Here is a 21,887-nt window from a genome sequence, read left to right as displayed (position 1 = left end):
TTCTTGATTTAACCAGTTGTCTTATCAGGTTCAACTGCAATCAAAATTTAACCAGCTGCACTTTGGTGCTTGGTTTGACTGTATGGACCTTCAAAGAATAGCTATACAAGAACTAAATTCTGCCAATTTATGCACTTCACACATTATTCAATGCCGAAAGGACATGCTCTTATTATTATGTTTAAAGCTGGTTCCATTAATAAGTTCAATAAGTTCAACGTTGTATTTATGTTTCTCCTTTTGTTTTAATAATAACTGAATAAGAAAAGTTATAAACAAGATTTAAAAATTTCAACAAAGTATATTGCTGGAAATACAATCCTTACAGAACAGTTAGTGAAATTTTGACTAGTTCCACATTCATTGGCTGACAGGCTTAAAACAACTGTAAGTTTTTCAAAAAATTCATTATCCAAGTTCAGCTATCTTTTCACAGAATTGCATGCATAGAATTACAGCTAAATTATATACATTATTACTTTTCATAACAAATATGATGATTGACTGATATACTCATTTATATCAATACAACAGCAGCTTGACATAACTCACTCTTGTGACAATAAGAGTTTAAAATGTTCCTTGATCTGTAGCATTTAAGTAACACTAATAAAAAAATAATTTCTCAATGAATCTTAATCTATATTTTAAAATAATAAATGTTAAAATGACTTATTAAAAATTATAACACTGAGACTCGAGAAATAGTCTTTCACTGACGCGGAGAATAATATTGTGTAAACAGATTTACTGAAGGCTCATTCAATACACTGTGAAATGCTTAAGGTTCACTTTTTAAAAAACATACAGTTCTTGCCTGATGTTACAAAATATCTACACGTCACTGGCAGCACAAAATGTGTTGAGTACATGTAATATTTCAATGCAAAATTGTAGTATACAATATTTACAGAAGCGAAGTAATACCTTACATATAAATGTTTCTTGAAAAAATATTAGACTGTAAATACTTTTACAATGGCATTAAATGTCCAGCTGCCACATTGTTTCTTATCTACAATCCAGACATAAGAAAAAAACTTCACATCTAAAAAATCTGCAGACTGGTACATTAACGGGAAAAAAAAATCACAATAAAAGATTAACACATTAAGTTCACAAGCAACAAAAAGCTACAGTGTGTGTGTATAAAATAATGGATAAGTGTATAAGCTTCTTTCGTAAGTCCCATCACAAAGTTAAAATAAATTAACTTACATCACATAGCTGCCTACCTGTAAAATAGGTAGTAACATATCACTATTCTGAGGTTCTGAAATTGGCATGTTAACAACATAGTCTCCCTTTCCTTATAAAAATGAACTAATTAAATAACACTGAGCTAGGGTCTTCATTATCCATTTGTTTTAGATGCCTCAGTACATCCTTCTTTGTGATGACACCAAGCAACCGTCTGCAGGGAGATAGAGAGGAAGAGAAAAACCAATAATTAGTACTGATAAACAAAGTCATCATATGTCATATTCAAACCCAATTACAAAACACTGAAGATACATATAAAGAATGTGTTGCTGGCACTATAAAATATTGAACATATTTTTTGCACTTTTAGATCAGTTTATTTTTAATCCAAATTGTCTTCTTTGGAAGCACTATGGGGATGTGTGTGTTTAGAGGCAATGCGAGACAGTGAATCTGTTCAGAATGAGTTTGAAACGTTCTGCTCCCTTCCAATTTGACAAGATTCTCTTTACGATGTTTATGGTCTGCTCTGCTGCACATTTTTTACACTGGTAACATACACACACATTTCTAGTGTTAAAATTTCCTGTGTGCTGAATACTGAGCAAAGGTCTTCCAGGGTTTGTCAGTCGTAATCATATCTTTAACACATGATTACGTGTGTGTGTGTGTGTGTGTGTGTGTGTGTGTGTGTGTGTGTGTGTAAAAACAGGATGCACTGAATGTAGAAACTAAAACTGACAATCTGGCTGTACAACAATTCTATTTCCAGTTAAAGGATAACAGTTATGACTTTACCCATTGTGTGTGACAAGCGTCTGTCTCAATCCAAGTTTGCGGAACATGTCAACAACAGTCTCCATCGGAGTCTGATCCGTAATGGTGATTGGTGCCATATCGAGTATCTTCTTCAGCTTCAATGGTGGAGGCCCTGTTGTCTGGACTGGAGTCTGACTTGTGAACAGTACAAGAGACTGAGCACAAATGCCTTCTTGAGTTCTTTTAGCATTTGCTGCACAAAGAGAACAAACAGGTGAGGTACAATGCTCTAATTTCTGGAAGTATGAAACAGTTTAACACAAAAAGATGTAGACTTACAAATGGCAAGGTTAAGATCCCTCCTTAGCACAAATCCTACCAAGTACTGCGATTCTCTTGATACGACTACAGGGAAACCATTGTGTTCTGTTTCTCTGAGAAGACTTTCAACATCTTCTACAGTCATAGAATCCTGAGTTAAGACACTCAGTGTTTCATTTCGCCTGGAAAATGAAGCATTAATGGAATGACCACATCAACAGATGACAAACAACATTGTAAGGTCACTTTAAGTATGTCTGGCATACCAAAGTTCACTGTATTTATTAAGAAACGTCAATTTTTATCAATTATTTCAAATTCAGTATCAAATATTTCTTATGCTGTGCTTCTCACTTTGGTTGCATTACATCTGCCGCTAATGATGTGTGTGCAAATTCTTCTTTGCTGTCCAGAAATGGGTAGCCGTTTAGCTCTATGTGGGCATCGTATATGCCCTGCCGGCCTAATGCATCACCAACCCACTTGCTGGCCATAGCAGCTGCCATAAGAGGTACAATGTAGCGTACTCCACCAGTCAGTTCAAACATTATTACCACAAGAGATACTGGAAAGAAGCAAAGTCACAGAAGTGAGTACATATAAACAGAGTTTGGAAGAAAAATGAGACTGCACCACTACAAAATAACAAAAAACTTAATAATAAATTTTATTTGTGCCATTAACAGTACTACCAATTCACTATTAATCAGTTTTGTATTGGGCCAAATATTAGAAAATACATGTGCAGTTTTTAGGGAGCATATTTCATCACTTTTATACTTCCCATCATGTGTGATTAAACACCTTTTCTTTGTACCGTTTTATTGAAAATTTAGTTCTATTTTAATGTGGCACATTTTGATACAATGGAAATTTTCAATCTGATATGGGCCTCTAGTAGTTTTTAAAGCGAATGTAGCATTACTAGGCAGAGATTTCAGTTCCCAGTGAATAATTCATTTCTCCTCAGTTATTTCACTGGACGACAATAAAGGTTTCACTTATTAAATTAATTAACTAAAATCTGTAATTTTTGTCCAGTTACACATAAGAGGAAAAAATTATTACAACAAGGTACTCTATTTTGCATTTTACCTCAGTAAATCATTTCTAAAGTTATCTATTGATCTCTTATTGCAGAAGTACACCACGTCTGTCTACACACAATTAGTCACTAAGTACCCAAGTTTATACAGTCTTTTTAAGTTTTCATGTCAATACTTTTTTGACGAGGTTATTAACTACATTCTAGCAACTATGCTTCTCACCTGTCATTCGTGTCACTCCGCCTAAAACAGCAGCTGCTCCCACCATGGCATAGAGCCCAGGAGTAATGCAATCATCTCCTGTGGAACATTCTCCACTGAACATCCACACATGTGGATAATGATACGCTAACTGTTCCACACCAACACCTACTATCCTGCCCATAATTGCTCCAAGGCACAAGCTGGGAATGAACAAACCACATGGAGCTTTGAAGCCAAATGTGAAGATTGTTGCAATCAGCTTAAAGATCAAAGCCAGCACTAGCAGCCATATTGCTTTGTAGACACCTGGTCCTGCAGCTGCCTTTTCAATGGCTGAAGTAACATCAGTGAAATTGCGGTTGTAATCACTGCAAGAAAGCAAGGAACAGGGCAATTATGCTGTTACAATTTTTTGTGGAAGCAATGTCTATAAGGAGTCTAAATTACTTCAAAACATATCAATTCATAGGATTCCATGATCTGTGCCATTTTGGGTATTGAACCGCATCATTGTAAACTACTAAAACGACTACATTTCTGACTATTGACCGACTTTCTGCAGTCCTCTTCAGGGCATTTCACTGCTGTATGCTGAGAAATTTCTTTCTTTATATACTGTCATTTTTGGTTTGCCAGTGTTTACACATCCTATATCAGATGTCACTGGACAGTTTGAATGGGCTGTTATAGAATTTTGGCTGTACAGTAAACTAATGCCTGTGCTACCCTGGTGGCCGATTGTTATAAGGTGGCATACTAGCTGTCTGTTGCCTGTTCCACATTCTGGTAAGTGATTGTTAGGCAAACTCTCATTGGTGATTGGAAGGCAACAGTAAATCAGCAGCTAAATTATTTCAGTAGCCTCCCTTATTTTCCATTGTGCATCTATAGCTGCTGAGCAAGCACCCAAGTTTCTTGAAAATTGATAGGAAGGCCAAATTCCTGGTGTTTTTCTGCTACAACTGACTATTGAAATAATTAAACACCCTAACAACTTGAACAGTAAGGATGGCCACAAGTTACCTACATTCTGGCTGCCAGCAATTCCTGTTCGTGTTATTGGTGCATTCAATTATTTCAATAGTCAGGTGCAGCAGAACACCACCAGAACTGTGGCTGTACTATAAATTTTCAAGAATCTTTCACACTTGCTCGGAAGGTGGCACAGGCAACCAGCAGGTGATACACTATCTTCTACCACTCATATACTAGAGTCACCTTCCAATCAGCTGCCAGAGTAGCACACACAACAGCGTACCGTACACCCACCCCTTCACAACTACCTCTTTATTGTCCAACGCCATCTCAGATATATATCATTGGTAACCACCAGATAACCAAAACTGACAGTATATAAAGGAAGACACCAAGGTACAATGGTGACCCACTCTGAAGAGGTCCACAAGAAGTTGGTTAGAACATTTGCAATTTACTTGTTTTAACAGTTTACAATGACAAGGCTCAATTGCTACTTTATCCAAAATAGCAATTTATAGTTTCTAATTACATTCAGTGATGTATCTTTAACTCCTATTAATTGACAGTAATCTCCTGTCTGCTGCCAATGTGTAGAAGAGAGAGAGAGAGAGAGAGAGAGAGAGAGAGAGAGAGAGAGAGTCAAGTGCATGACAGTAAGTAGGACTTCACTTTAAAAGTCTTCGTCTTTTCCGACCAGCTATTTATATGCTATACAAGATCTAATGTTACATGTGTATAAAGTAAAATGGAATAAGTATACTTAATAAGGTTGGCTAATAAACATTCTTGAAATTTAAGACCTTAAAGCACCAGAGAGAAAAGGTATTTATAATGGACACTGGAGCAGGAAAATGGACACTTGACAGTTTTTATTGAAACAATTCCCTCCTGCATACCCTGGATTCTGACATGACACAGTCACCTTTTTTCTTCCTCTTTTCATCCCTCCCCAACCCTTACTACACTGAAAGAAACTGATTTGCCGAATGTTTGAGATGTACAGTTAGATGTTCCTACAGGCCACACCAACATTTTCCTTCTGTTTAACAAAAGGAACTTCTGCATCCTTCACTCCACATAAAGAATATCAAAGTAATTACAAATACAAAAGTAACTTACAAGAAGTTTACACTAATTAAAAAGTGTACTTAATGCTCAAATATTTTATTAATCATTATGTCAGCTAAGAAAATTCACAATGTCTGAAAAAAATGTACCATGCAATCCAAAGCCAAGGACAAAATTAACGGAAGAAATAATATTAATAATAATAATAATTACCACAAGTTGTCAGAATTTGAAACACCACACTGGCTGAACAGCAAATAAATTAACTGACTTGTATTCATGCGTGTATATGGGTTAGGGTACGCAATAACTGCTGTGATCACTGCAACAACCAGTACCTCAGTAACAGGATATTGACCCAACTTTGAAACTTTGCGATAGCGGCACCAATATAGATTTGCTTTTATGAATATTGTAGCTATTACACCCTGTAACAAGAAATACCAGTGTAAGTTTTACAGATAATTACAAGACACACTAAAAATTTTAATAAATTTGAAAGAACCAGTGGACGCTACAACAGCAAAAATAAATTTTTACTTTTTTTCACTTGCTACCAGTGGTTCTTGAATTACTATTTGAAGGAAAGTTCACAGACTTCAATCCCTAGGTGGTTTGAAGCTAGTTTTTACCAGTGGCCCAATTTGAAAAGAAGAATGTCAGGGTTCATTTATATCCCGAAAAAGGCAACACAATTACGTAGGTCACTCAATCAGAGCATGCATGTCTAAAAAAGCCAAATACAACAGGGGCCTGCCAAAGGCTGCTTTGCTACAGCAGCCATACACCCCATGAATGCACAGCATACCTTGAGGTTAGGCTTCCTTACTGGACATTATGTGGGGGGGAGAGAGGGAGAGAGGGAGAGAGGGAGAGAGGGAGAGAGGGAGAGAGGGAGAGAGGGAGAGAGGGAGAGAGGGAGAGAGGGAGAGAGGGAGAGAGGGAGAGAGGGAGAGAGGGAGAGAGGGAGAGAGGGAGAGAGGGAGAGAGGGAGAGAGGGAGAGAGGGAGAGAGGGAGAGAGGGAGAGAGGGAGAGAGGGAGAGAGGGAGAGAGGGAGAGAGGGAGAGAGGGAGAGAGGGAAAACAAGTCACTAACATGAACCGAGTATAAAATTGTAAAATCTTTAAATTCATTTTTACACTCTTATACAGGGCCGTAAGAGGAATGGTTAGTATTCAGGGATACGACAGGAACAATCATTCGATGCCAAGGAGTCTAGTAAACATATGTTCTGAACTGCATATCTTGAAAGCCATGAGCACTTTTTCATCTTCGCTACTGTGAAACACAGCTCATCTACTGAGAAAGTGAGAAAGTACTCAAAGCTCTTAAAGTATGCATTTTAGAGGCCATTTTTACTAGACTTTTTTGCTTTGAATGATTGTTCCTGGCATCTTCCTGAATACTGACCATTCCTCCTAGCACATCATGTCTAGTATCCTTCCTTACAATAAACACAAAACTTCTGATAAATGCTATCCAAAATCAGCATGTTTACTTTCTTTGAGAATATCTGATAAGTCTACAGGTAATTATGGCCAAATAGGCAACATATTTCATTACTTGAAATGCCTCTGTATCAACAATGACAAAAACAAAAAACAACAACAACAACAACAACAACAACAACAACAACAACGACAAAAGCCAAAACAAGAACAGACACTCATTAAATAAGTGGTCACAAATGAAAATAACACTTAGATTCTTTGGGTGTTACATCAGAACTGAAGATCACACACAAGGTATAGTAATTACACAATTGCCACTATCTCTTATACATGGCCAAAAGATATTAGTAACTCACTAAAATAGATTTTAATAAATGTGATTATTTATAGGCATATGGATTCTTGAGAGAATTTTAGTAGAATCAAAACAGTTTTAGAAAATGAGTTTACAGAGTAACTATAAGTAGCTGCCAACAAATTTAGGGTACCAAAATTTAATGTGCACAAGTATTTTAAACAAAAGAACTATGACAAGTCTACTTACTCCTATTATCCCAAGTCCAATAAAAGGAACCAGCTCAAAAAATATCCAAGGTTTATTGTACTCCACAAAAAACAGCACAGAGTGCTCGTTTCCAAAAGGGTTTATGGAGCGCAGCACAAACGCTGCCACAAGAGCACAGAAGAATGATCTCCACAATGTCTTGAGTGGAAAGTAGTAACTGACCTGAAGAAGGCAATGATATTAATCTACATATTATATTTATTGTCTCTCACATATTTGTGAAGTATTTTACTTTTTTATAACTGATCAAAAAATTAAATTCTCTTGCAAAAATCCCACCTCTTCTAAACTGAATAGGACCCCTCCAATTGGAGCTCCAAAGGCAACAGACACACCAGCAGCTGCTGCTGCCGACAGTATCTCTCTTTTCTTAGCTTCATTTTTTCCGTATTTTGGAAAAAGGTAGGAGAATATATTACCTGTGAAAAAACAAATACTAATTAAAACCAAGATGCTTCTTAATTTCAGTCATAGCAGATCATTACTTTAAAAAAAGAACTTTTACATCACTAATGGAAGATGTATCCACATTAAATGAACTATAGGAAACATCTGAAGAAATTATTTATTCCATGTACATACACCACTTCCTGAGTGACTTTTGGCCTTCCATGCTTAATTAACAAAGCTCTCGAAAGGACATGATGTCTTAAAAAGCGTTTCACCTTACTAAAAGTGCACCAAACTAAAGTAATTTTTAACAATGCCTAGCTGTCAGCACCACAATTTTTGTAGAACAACTTCCTGTGACTGTTAGAACATTGGAGATCACATATTTCAAGTGGTTGTGTGGGTGTGGGTGTGTGTGTGTGTGGGGGGGGGGGGGGGGGGGGGTTGCAATTCACACTTTTTCGTTACTTAGCTGAAGAAAGGTTCCTGTTTGTTTGAAGAGCTGTGGGTCAACTCTCAGCACACTTTATCATTAGCTTTAAATCCTATATATGACATTAAATTGACAGTACACAACAATGTCACCACTTTGATTTCAGTGCTATATGCACAACTTGTTGCATATAATATTTTGCTGTAAGCCAAATTCCTTTCTAAACAAAGGTATCTTGTAAAGAATAAAATCAAACACATTACTTTACATGATTTCAAATGCACTAAAAACCAAATCAACTGTAAATAGCCTCATTTAGGCTTTTATGATGAGAAGGTACAAAATATCACAGTTTTAAATGTTTCCTTGCCTACCACAAAGGAACATAAGTGAATATAAACAGTGTAAATAAATAATATTAATTATGTCAAAACTATCCAAAACTCAGAATAAGGAGACAGGGTAAGTACTGTCCTGTGTGCCTGAAGTACTAGCTTCTAGAGACGACAATGCGGAACCTGAGGCATGGCCATCACATCCAACTCACAGTAGCCAAAGGGTTAACCAATATACAACTGTGATGATGGCTTATGCAGCAGAACTCTGCAGCTTGTGGTCTAATGAGTAGCATCACTTGCCCTAGATTGTTGGGGCCTGGGTTTGATTCCTGGCCTGGTCAAACAATGTCTTTGCTCAGGAGCTGGATATTTTGTGTTGTCATATTCATTTTGTCTCATATTCACTGAAGTGCAACTTGCTAATTTGGTGTCAAATAGAAATATTTGCACCAGGCGGCCAAACAATCTCAGATGGCGTCTCCCAACCAATAATACCATATGAACATATACACGGGAACAGAAATGACGACTCTGTATAATTTGATATTTTTAATCACAGAAGGGGAACAGTAGATCCTCTTAAGCAAGCCATATTCAAACATTGCTTACAGAGTGCCCATTACTAGCTTTACAGCTTTTAAGAAGGTAATGCTATCATCATTTAAAATCTTTCTGTGAATAACACTGTTTCTGAAAGGGGATGGAAGTTCATTTTCCTTTTATCAATTCCAAACCCATAGAGTGGAAGTTCCTACCTTTCATCTGATTATGGATTTCCGTTGCCTTTTCCTGTGGATTTTGGGAATAGAGTTTCGATCCATATAAGGAAACATGAAATTCTCTGTGAATTTATTATTTTACACGAAGTGAAAAAACTATAAACTCGTTCATACTTACCTATACAGCAGGCAATATGCACCATAGGACCTTCTTTTCCCAAGCTAAGGCCTGCCGATACAGCAAGCATTATACCAACAGACTTTATTATCAATGTCCACTTTCCTAAGTATCCTCTAATGATAAACCCACTCAGAATTGTTTTTATCTGTAAATAGAAAAAAAAAATGTGTGTTAAATCTGAACCATTTCCAGTTGCAGTTCAATTTCTGCCAAACAATGTCAATATATGAAAGATTCCATAATTTATCTGAACAGAATGTTGTTCTAATGTGATGGAACACTGGAACGAACAGCTTGTTTTTTTCCTACTTTTATACACACACACTGTTTGGTATAAAGTATCCTGGAATCCACAACTGTGTTTCAAAGACCCCAACCATATAATTAGTAACATCTAGGATCTCCTTTTGTCCCTGTTACTCCATTTAATCCCGAGGATAGGAATTCTAATCACTGTAGGTGGTTTTTGTTTCCATTCTTCCTTTGCTATGGTTAACACATTTAACCAGCCTTTCAGGGAAACTGGTGAGGCATACAATTAACCAGTGCACCCCAGTCATGTCTGTGTAAGTAACAACACACATTTGCTTTCGTGATCAGCTGGCTTTGGTCAGACCACCTATAAATGTGTCCCCAAGACCAGTGTCCTCAGTAGAACTGCTTGTTATTGTAGACATCTGGTGTCTTAGGTTGCAACATGGAAATATTTCAGGGTACAACATTAAATATTGTGAGACTAGCTCAGGTGGTAAGTTAAAAATATTGAATCACCCTCTTATTTTGTTTCTACATCTTGAAATGCCTTTTACAGTACCAAGATCAAGAGTTATTTGGATGTTTATTTTTAAATTCTATGTCCATACAGAAGAGAATATCTATTAATCTGATTTGGATATGTTCTGTTTCAACAAGCATTTGCATAATAAAGATACAGCAGAAGTATTCTTTTGACTGTAGACAAACCACAACCTGTAACTTAATTGCTATAGATATAAGCATAAAGTAGGTTTCTCAATCATGAGGAACATATGTAGATTTGCGAACAAATATACAATATACTTTTTCTTAAATTACTTTGGTTATTTATATTATAAATTAAAGATTAAGGAAGTTCCTAACCAATAGGAAATTCTCTTTAATTACTGAGTTTAGGCCCACTGAAAATTTTACTTCAACAGTTCCTGTGTTCCTGCAAGCAAAACTGAGATAAGAAAACAAAGGTGTAACTTTATCATTTAAGGTCACTGTATTTCATTTCTTTTTCTTTGCCTGGGGATTCTTCGGCTCCAGTACTTGTTCACACAATAGTTGTATTCCACTGTTTTGATAAGAAGTAAAGGGAAGGAATGAGTTTCGAGTCAATGTAAGTTACGCTCAAGAAGAGGAAGAATATCAACAATATTACACAATGATCACATAGACTCATTCATGGGAAAAGCAGGTTTTGGACTTCAGTTTATTGATAGAATACTGGTAAAGTGCAATCAGTCTACAAAGGAGATTGCATAGAAATCACTCATGCTACTGGGTCTAGAATACTGCTCAAGTGTGAGAGACCCTTAAAAAAATAGGATTAAAGGGAGATACTGAATGTACACAGGGAAGGGAAGCACACATGGTCAAGGCAGGTTTGATCTGTGGGACCTGTCACAGAGATACTGGAGGAATTGAACTGGAAGGCTCTTTAAGATAAACATAAACTACCCTAAAAAGTCTGTTAAGGTTTCAAGAATCAGCTTTAAATGATGACTCTACACATAGACTACAACCCCCTACATATAGCTCACACAGGTAAAATTAGGATAAGATTAGGATAATTACGGCATGCACAGATGCATTTAAACAATCATTCTTCTTGTGCTTCATACGTGAATGGAATTTGAAAAAAACCTAGTAACTGGTAGAATGGGACATACCCTCTGCCATGAACTGGCGGGCTTTCAAATGAAATCATATTATGACGTATGGTGCGGCCCTCAACTACGCACCCACTGACTCAGAGTTGAAATGTTAAAAGTTTTGGATGTTTTTGTTGTCTAGGGGCTGGGATACGTAGTTGCCGCATTACAGGCCAAATATTGCTGAGTCTACACTACACAATATACACATGAATCGAATGGCTGAAGGTTCCAATCACTCAGCAATTGTGAATTTAGAAGGTAACAAAGACGTTTATAAATGAAATATTGCAATTAAATAAAATCTACAGGTACTTTCTTAATGACTTTAAATGATGAGTACAACAGTAGAAGTACTTTTGAGAATGTGGTATATTTCTGCAAAACACTTATCCGTGTCAATGGTCCAGCAATTAAATAAAACACAAGTTGAATAACAGGGAAACAATAGATTCCTACTTCACGTAATCAGTTATGAACAACAACATAGCTCGTGAGATATTCATTTCCAAATGCGTACTACGCCTTCACTGCAGAAGCCATAAAAATCTCACATGTACACAAGTTGACACTATGAAATGTTTCTATCTCCCGTGACCACATGCAAACTGCTCCACGCCACGTCTTTCCCACGACCACGCGTCGCTCGCACTGTACTGTCCTGTCATGGACTCCCCCCCGTGTCCTGTGCCATACTGCCCAGAACTCTTCTCCCGCATTCATCCAGTCTCCCAATACACGAGCACTGTGACTGAATCAGAGGCCGAGACGGTTCTGCGACCGTGTGGGCTGCAGATTCCTCGACTTGCGCCATAGGGTGGTGGGGTTTCTGGTTCTGCTGGATAAGTCAGGAGTCCACTACACGCAGCAAGTGGCTACATAGGTAGCAGGGGTTGTGTGGCGTGGACTTGGCGATTTTTTAGGTTAGATGGCCTCGGGCAAGTACAGAAAAGGCAACAGCCTCAAAGGGTGCGGGGCAAAGTCGAGACATGTGGGGACCAAGCAGCAATCGGTATTGTAATTGTAAACTCTCTAAGCTGCATTGGTAAAGTACCAGAACTTCAAGCACTGATAGAAAGCACAAACGCTGAAATCGTTATAGGTACAGAAAGCTGGGTGAATCCAGAAATAATTCTGCTGAAATTTTTATTAAGGTACAGACGGTGTTTAGAAAGGATAGATTGCATGCAACCGGTGGTGGCATGTTTGTCGCTGTTAGTAGTAGTTAATCCTGTAGTGAAGTAGAAGTGGATAGTTCCTGTGAATTATTATGGGTGGAGGTTACACTCAACAACTGAGCTAGGTTAATGATTGGCTCCTTTTACCGACCTCCCAACTCAGCAGCATTAGTGGCAGAACAACTGAGAGAAAATTTGGAACACATTTCACATAAATTTTCTCAGCATGTTATAGTCTTAGGTGGAGATTTCAATTTATCAGATGTAGACTGGGACACTCAGATGTTTAGGACAGGTGGTAGGGACAGAGCATCGAGTGACAGTATACTGAGTGCACTGTCCGAAAATTACCTCAAGCAATTAAACAGAGAACTGACTCGTGGAGATAACATCTTGGACCTGCTGATAACAAACAGACCCGAACTTTTTGACACTGTAAGCACGGAACAGAGAATCAGTGATCATAAGGCCGTTGCAGCATCCCTGATTATGGAAGTTAATAGGAATATAAAAAAGGGAGGAAGGTTTATCTGTGTAGCAAGAGTAATAAAAGACACATTTCAGACTACCTAACAGATCAAAACGAAAATTTCTGTTCCGACACTGACAATGTTGAGTGTTTATGGAAAAATTTTAAGGCAATCGTAAAATGCATTTTAGACAGGTAAGTGTCGAGTAAAACTGTGAGGGATGGGAAATCTCACCGTGGTTCAACAACAAAGTTAGGAAACTACTGCGAAAGCAAAGAGAGCTTCACTCCAAGTTTTAACGCAGCCAAAACCTCTCAGACAAACAGAAGCTAAATTGTGTCAAAGTTAGTGAAAGGAGGGCTATGCGTGAAGCGTTCAGTGAATTCGAAAGTAAAATTCTATGTATCGACTTGACAGAAAATCCTAGGAAGTTCTGGTCTTACGTTAAATCAGTAAGTGGCTCGAAACAGCATATCCAGACACTCCGGGATGATGATGGCTTTGAAACAGAGGATGACACGCGTAAAGCTGAAATACTAAACACCTTTTTCTAAAGCTGTTTCACAGAGGAAGACCGCACTGCAGTTCTTTCTCTAAATCCTCGCACAAACGAAAAAATGGCTGACATCGAAATAAGTGTCCAAGGAATAGAAAAGCAACTGAAATCACTCAGAGGAAAGTCCACTGGACCTGACGGGATACCAATTCGATTCTACACAGAGTACGCGAAAGAACTTGCCCCCCTTCTAAGAGCAGTGTATTGCAAGTCTCTAGAGGAACGGAAGGTTCCAAATGATTGGAAAAGAAAAGAGGTAGTCCCAGTCTTCAAGAGGGTCGTCGAGCAGATGCGCAAAACTATAGACCTATATCTCTGACTTCAATCTGTTGTAGAATTTTAGAACATGTTTTTTGCTCGCATATGGAAACGCAGAATCTACTCTGTAGGAATCAACACGGATTCCGGAAACAGCGATCGCGTGAGACCCAATTCGCCTTATTTGTTCATGAGACCCAGAAAATATTAGATACAGGCTCCCAGGTAGATGCCATTTTCCTTGACTTCTGGAAGGTGTTCGATACAGTTCCGCACTGTCGCCTGATAAAGTAAGAGCCTACAGAATATAATACCAGCTGTGTGGCTGGATTGAAGAGTTTTTAGGAAACAGAACACAGCATGTTGTTACCAATGGAGAGAAGTCTACAGACAAAGTGACCACTGGAGTGCCACAGGGTAGTGTTATGAGACCATTGCTTTTCACAATGTATATAAATGACCTAGTAGATAGTGTCGGAAGTTCCATGCGGCTTTTTGCGGATGATGCTGTAGTATACAGAGAAATTGCAACATTGGAAAATTGCAGCGAAATGCAGGAAGACGTGCAGCGAAATGCAGGAAGACGTGCAGCGGATAGGCACTTGGTGCAGGGAGTGTCAACTGACCCTTAACACAGACAAATGTAATGTATTGCGAATACATAGAAAGAAGGATCCTTTATTGTACGATTATATGATAGTGGAACAAACACTGGTAGCAGTTACTTCTGTAAAATATCTGGGAGTATGCATGCGGAACGATTTGAAGTGGAATGATCATATACAATTAATTGTTGGTAAGGCGGGTGCCAGGTTGAGATTCATTGGGAGAGTCCTTAGAAAATGTAGTCCATCAACAAAGGACGCGGCTTACAAAACACTCGTTCAACCTGTACTTGAGTATTGCTTATCAGTGTGGGATCCGTACCAGATCGGGTTGACGGAGGAGTTAGAGAAGAACCAAAGAAGAGCGGCACATTTCGTCACAGGGTTATTTGGTAACCGTGATAGCGTTACGGAGATGTTTAGCAAACTCAAGTGGCAGACTCTGCAAGAGAGGCGCTCTGCATCGCAGTGTAGCTTGCTCGCCAGGTTTTGAGAGGGTGCATTTCTCGATGAGGTATCAAATATATTGCTTCCCCTATTATACCTCCCGAGGAGATCACGAATGTAAAATTAGAGTGACTCGAGCGTGCACGGAGGCTTTCAGACAGTCGTTCTTCCCGCGAACCATACGCGACTGGAACAGAAAAGGGAGGTAATGACAGTGGCACGAAAAAGTGCCCTCCGCCACACACCGTTGGGTGGCTTGCGGAGTATAAAGTTAGATGTAGAGTAGATGTAGACTGGCTACAGCGCTCACACCATGTCTTCAAGCCAATGCACCCACACAAACAATGAAACGAAATACCAGATTTACATTTAAATAACTTTAAATTAAATAAATATTCCTACAGTTGGATCATAAACACGCTCTAACACACATTATTAAATACATAAACAAATCAAATAAATATATATCAAAGGAATAGCAAGTAAAAGTAGGCCAGTAGCCTAATGTGTGTGCGCTTTCTAAAACAGTAAATATTTGACCAATTTCTTCATGAATTGTATATATCGGATATATACCAAGACATAGATGAATAAATATACTTATAAGCATGCTCTACCATTTTTTCATATAACTATGGAGTACTTATGGCCTGACGCAATCAATAGTAATCAGCCACTTTGACCTCCAATAACTTATGTACTATTCAAGTTACACGCTTGTAATTTATCCAGTTTAGGTTTACACTAATAGTTTTCTGCAGACATGCTGACCAACAAAATCGAATGAACCATTTAGATTTTGGAAATTTGTTGCTGGGTGTTACATGTATAACTTATCGTCATATGCTAAACTTAAAACTAATATAGATACTGAAAATCTGATTACACCATCAGACTCATCGCGCAGATAATGATAATGTACATATTTCTTTTTGAGATATCACGATTCATCTGGCTACTATTAATTTCCATATGAACTGTGAAATGCCTGCCAGTAAGGTTTCACGAAGTCCACCATCTTTGGCACTCCCGGCATGTCTCCTTCATCGACACTGAGTCACCATGGAATTCCCACAGCTTGATGCTGTGCTGCCTTGGTCCCCTACACAACTGAAAGCAGTGCACCATCATAAACAAAACTGGACAGGGCCATTATATATACTCATTGCTCATCTTGCAGTAGATAGTCTTCGACTACTACCGATGCTGACACATACTCCACACCAGCTGAAGATCCATGTGGGCCAACCAGCTTTACCTACCTCTTGCCACTTCACCCAATGGCTGCCCATCTACAATCAGGTGCTAGATGTGATGATTCTGGAGCTCAACTAGAGCCAACAAGAGACACCACTTCCAGGGTGACTTCATCTGGTCTCCATGCCTCTCCAAGGGGCCTCAGGTTTGATGTGAGCATGCCATGCACTAATTCACCTGCAGGTGCCGTCAGTTAGACGGCCTTCGTGTGCCTGCAGCCTGCCAAATGCCAGACATCAACTCCACAAAGCAGCACACTGAGGGTGCCACCTCACTGTGTGAGCACTCATGTTCAGTGACCACTCGCTACTGCAAACAAGCACACTGCCTTACGCTACGCTGAGGTAGACACTACTGTCTGCAGGTCAATGAATGCATTGAGCCACTGCCTTCACTCACTGTAAAGAGTTTTACTGAATAACTAAATATAAATTTCTAACAAAGCTCTACTGATTGAACAACTGCCAATTTTATGGTGTTATGCAACCCACTGTCCTACACACACCATTCTGGGCTAAAAGATGGCCTTTTGGCAATTAACGGGGGGTCCACACTGACCACCCCATCACAACAGCTTCCTGGATCTGGGACTAGTCAGTAGTCTGGTCCTTCATATGGCAACTGGTAGAGCCTCACATTCTGGTCATGTTGTCACATCCTCATCATTACAAGGTTTCAATGAATTACTTCCATCAACATGTTCTTCATGTTATTTACATCAAAAGATAATTGATCTGCACCTCATGATTATATGATAGGGCTTCATGCATAGGGCATGAATGACCTCCACATTTTTGTATTCCCAATGTAGGAAAATCATCCTCTGCTTTGTAAGTGATGTCCAACTAGAGATCTAAGATGCAGCACATGCTCAAGTGGTACACCAATGACAATTTTTGGAAGTACTACATTTCTCACAAGTGTAAAAATCAATACTAGATCCCCCTGAGTAGTGTCTTACAGGCTGGTGTTAGGAGTTTAAATTATTCATCGCTCTTATCATAGGCATCATAAGGACCATGTGTGCACCAGCTGTTCTGGTGAAACTATGTTATGTAATTCTCTGGAGCATCATCAGGCTGAAATAGAACATATCCAGTGTAGTTTTGGCCTCTCGACCATGGAACAGAAAAACCCCTGAAGTGTACTGTTTTGCAGTATTGTATCTGAATGACATGATAGCTGGTATAATATCCCAATATCTGTTCATCTTTGACATAGATTGAGAGCATGTTTGTTAATGTCTTAATACAAAAGAAAAACAAAAAAAAAGTAAACTTGTTTGACACTATTTAGCTGTAGGTGGTATGCAGTTATCCTGTGGATTGTGTTGCATCTTCTGACACTAATTTTGACTGTAATATTTTGCACCATGTAACTGAAATTTTGCAGCTGGATTTTTCATCGACCCATCCCACCTGTTGTGCCTGTGAGAGTCGGGTGTTAAATTCTGGCTAAAGAGTGGGTGAGGCAGTATGTGGACAGCAGCACTGGCCCTCCAAGCTTTGTGGAGGCAGAGCAATGCAGTGAAAAGTAATCTACATTTTGGAGTGCCAGTAGCAACACTGACTGAGCACAGCCGGAGCCTGGAGGCAGCTCCGGACAAGTTTAGGGGCAGCACCAGTCCCCATTATGGAGCACTAACCACATTAGTTGGCCCACGAGGTTGCTGTGGTCGGAGGCTAGTCTGTGGGATGATGCTGAAGCAACTACTTGAACCAGGGGTTAGTTGGCCCACGAGGTTGCTGTGGTCGGAGGCTAGTCTGTGGGATGATGCTGAAGCAACTACTTGAACTAATGCCAGTGCCAACGACTGCTGTGAATAATGTTTGGCAAATAACAGGTTTGGCTCCGGGCCCGGATGGTACATTGGCCATGTTTGTCTTAATATACAAAATGGCTGACCAAATCAAGACCACAGTCATCAGCTGGTGACAGTGGACTGAGCAAGTTCATTGAAGGCCATCATGCAAGAGAGGCTGAGGAAGACAGAGTGTTGTGAAACTTAGCAGCATGATATTCTATCAGTTTAAATGCTAAAACACGGGGAATGGTCAGCTGTACATGGACATTTCTGAGCTGGGTAGTGGTTAATGCCTCTTCGCAAGTGTCCAGAAGGAGGCAGCAGCTCACAACTGGATAGGTTAATGGTGGAGAAGTCATTTACAGTGAAACAGTGCAGGTCACAAAGTGAAGGGTGCTTTTGTGAGCTACATCTGTTAGGGGCAAGCACTGATAGTATTTAGTTGAGTAAAGTAGAGTGTTGTGGTTTGTGCCACAATAAGTTAAATCAGCTTATGTTTATTGTGGTGGTGGTGGTATCCCAGCACGGCAAGGCCTGAGATTTTTGTCAAGTGAACCACGAAATTCTAGAGCAAAGCCATGGTGTATAAGAGTTATATTTTATAGTGAAAATATTGTATATGAAGAAAGGTGATGCCACCATTGTCTATTAGTAACAAGCTACTGTGTACTGTACTACATTTTTTGTCTGTTGTTGTAAGCCCTGTATTGTTTTCCTTACCTTTGTGATTAGTTTAGTACAAAGTGATGGTCAATAATAGTAGAATGTACAACTTTGTTCATTGTGTTAGTTATTCAGTGTGATTCCCTTTGCCAATTTGCAAAGTTTTTTTACAAGGTGATACTAGTGGCCCCAATCAAAGTCACTTGGGCCAAGATGGATTCTTGATCACATGTCCATAGTCAGCATCAAAAACAGTTAAATTTCTTAAAAATGTACTTTAAACTTATTTCAAAAGCCAGTCCGTTTTATGACACTAATCTGCTATTTTATGATCAAATTTTGTGGTATGGTGCCAGCTAGGGGAGCAATTATGGAAAAAAATTACAAACAAATGAAACCAGAGATGTGGAAGTAACACAAATAGATGCACACTTCAGGCAAATTTTGAGGGAAGGTAATGCATCTCTTCCTTGGTTTTTTACACTTCCTTACACTTCGCAGACCACTCCTTGTCTACAAAAGTGGGTATTACCTTCTCTTGTATCTATCATGGCATCCTACCTTTCAGGCATGCTTCTGATTGATGCTGAAATGTTCTGTTACAGAATCACTTCCCATTCTTTCAGGAGAACCTATTTTAGATCCTGTAAAGTCCATAAATAATGCTTATTAACTCTTCTCCTAAGCTGGTGACACACATACTCAGTAGGATTCAAACCAGGGCTCCAAGCAGATCCAGCCATTGCATAGATCTCCACTTCATCCAACAACTCTTGCACAATTCTCACAACATGTGGGCATGTCATGCCATGAATCAGTGTAAAACCATCACAAATAAATGGAGAGAAAGGCCCAACATGCTCCAAAAGGATCTGCTCCACATACTAATAACTTTTAACGTTCCACAGAGATGAAATGTGCCCTTGCAGTCATATTGAATCCTGCTAACACCATCAGATCCTGAAAACGCATCTTGGATGAGGATACACGAAGGAATGACCTATTCCCAGGCTTTCTCCAGACCATCTCTCTATCGTCGAGTGAACACAGGCCAAATGATGACTCATCGGTGAACAACACTTGCTCCCCTTGTCTTATTCTCCAGCTGTGATATTCCTTGCAAAACTGAGTCGAGTCGTTTGACCCTCTGTCATGAGTTCTGCTCCAGTATCAGGTTTTCTGGATTGAAGATGGCTTCTTCCTGTCCTATCACATGGTTCTTTCACTAACATTCCCCTCTCTCACTTGCTGGAGCCGATTTTGTGTTTCAACAGCAATGGTTGTGGAAAAAGAAGCCTGTAAGAAGTGGTAATCTCTTGCCGATGTTGCTCTTCTTGGGCCTAATCCTATTTTCCTTGCATAGCTCTTCCAGTTTCGCTGTACCTTCTTACATTCTGGAAATCGTGGAAGGCATAATTCTCAACACTTCTGGATTGCAACGTATGCTGTGACTATCCTCTGCCAAAGCAACAGTTTTTGTAAAATCTTCAGCACTTAACAGCATGTTTACTCCAGAAAGCTAACTATAATAATTGCAGAAATACCCTGTTAACACATATGACAGAAAGGGGAACAATACAAGATACAATAGTAAGTGCTTTCAGAGTGGGAAAACATTACCACTTCCCATCCAGATGTGTGTGTTTCAGGTTGCACAGGAAAAATACGCTTAAGGCTACTGAAACAATTGACACTTCATTGCTTACTTGCAAAGCAACAACAACACACCCCACTTAAAAATATAGGATTCAGAGCTGTGCTTTGATTAAATAGCTAATTACATGTATTTTATTGTGTGTTGTGTTTCTTGTGCAAATTATGTTATATTGTTTAATAAAGGGTTATTTAATATAAACACACACACTTTGACATCTACCACCAAACCCCACTACACCCAAATTCTGTGCTACAACTTTTACACAACAAGAGATGGTGGTTCATGCTTCAAAATTATGTCTTGTGCAAGAAACCTACAGATTCCCAGAGCTTCAGCAGTTGATACAGTGAAGGTGAGAATTTAAAAGTGATGCAGCCACTGCACAGCATTATTTACTCCCATTTTTTTTATTTTTGGCGCCACCCAAGAAGTCAACTCCAACCTGACAAAATTGAATTGCAGCATGAGATTTGTTGAGGTTAATTTAGGCACACGCTTGCTTCATTTTCATCTCCTGTAGTGGCTTACAAGTTGTCTGACATATTGGTAGAGACCTGGTCAACAGTACTTACTTCTGACTACCAAGAGTCTTCATACCCAAGAGCAATCCAAAAATACCTAAACACTACTGGCCAAAATTAAGTTAAGATAATAAGCAATCATTTCTGTTGCATTGGGTAATAATTCCTTTCATATAAAGTTTTGACTATAAAACTTAAATCTCCTTTGACAGCTGTTTCTTTCTCTAACATCTCTGTTGTCTTCTGTAACACTGGATCTTCCCTCTCTTTGTGGGATACCACCAACACTGTAATGTTACTCCAATGGACTCCACAAAAAGGCCTTCAGTATATTTGTGGTTGCATCAACTTTACAAACTACTTTTATGTCATATTCCTGAAGCTTCACTGCTCATCTTGTCAATTGGCCAAAGGTGTTATGCCTTGATGGCCAGCATGAAGAATGTTAGCCACTTCAGTGAATGATGTGGCATATAAAAAAATATTGACTACTTGAATGACTCCAAGGCATTCATTCTCAGTAATACAATACTACTTCTCAGACTATGGAGAATATTGTGGAGGCATAAGCATTCACACTTCTGGTGTATACCTGGAAAGTACTAGAACTGCACATAACAGTATCCCCTTCCAACCAGCATTAGTCTGTAGTTTCGTGTTGCCATTCTAATTAAAAAGCACCACATTTAGGCACTCCCTTCAGGATACAAAAAGATATGCTGCACTCTTCGCTCCAAAAATTGTCGCGCCCTTGCACCAGGTTTTTGTAGTGCACTTGTAACTGAATTTTTCTTGGCATTTTAACATGAACACAGCCCATAAACACCTCTAACATTACTAATGTACTAAGAAGTTGGAAAATCCTAAGACTTTTATTGCTTCTTCCTATGGAAGGATTCTATTTCTTTTACCTTGG

At 38.9% G+C, this 21,887-nt stretch overlaps 1 protein-coding gene across 12 annotated transcripts in view; it reads right to left on the bottom strand.

Moving 5' to 3' along the window:
* Positions 1 to 281: 281 nt before the first annotated feature.
* The window catches only part of LOC126268080 (H(+)/Cl(-) exchange transporter 4), a 436,467-nt gene continuing 414,861 nt past the window's right edge, over positions 282 to 21,887 (bottom strand). For all 12 annotated transcript variants that reach the window (XM_049973559.1, XM_049973558.1, XM_049973552.1 and 9 more), the window contains 9 exons: positions 9,655 to 9,802; positions 7,876 to 8,015; positions 7,576 to 7,758; positions 5,793 to 6,007; positions 3,552 to 3,901; positions 2,638 to 2,848; positions 2,302 to 2,465; positions 2,002 to 2,215; positions 282 to 1,414 (listed from right to left, as the gene is read on the bottom strand). In XM_049973559.1, coding sequence (XP_049829516.1) covers positions 1,324 to 1,414; positions 2,002 to 2,215; positions 2,302 to 2,465; positions 2,638 to 2,848; positions 3,552 to 3,901; positions 5,793 to 6,007; positions 7,576 to 7,758; positions 7,876 to 8,015; positions 9,655 to 9,802 — 1,716 coding nt within the window. In that variant the 3' untranslated portion in view covers positions 282 to 1,323. The remainder of the gene's footprint in view (positions 1,415 to 2,001; positions 2,216 to 2,301; positions 2,466 to 2,637; positions 2,849 to 3,551; positions 3,902 to 5,792; positions 6,008 to 7,575; positions 7,759 to 7,875; positions 8,016 to 9,654; positions 9,803 to 21,887) is intronic.

The sequence above is a fragment of the Schistocerca gregaria genome, chromosome 4 (genome assembly GCF_023897955.1).
Source record: "Schistocerca gregaria isolate iqSchGreg1 chromosome 4, iqSchGreg1.2, whole genome shotgun sequence".
NCBI lineage: Eukaryota > Metazoa > Arthropoda > Insecta > Orthoptera > Acrididae > Schistocerca > Schistocerca gregaria.
This window is presented reverse-complemented; position numbering and strand designations above follow the sequence as displayed.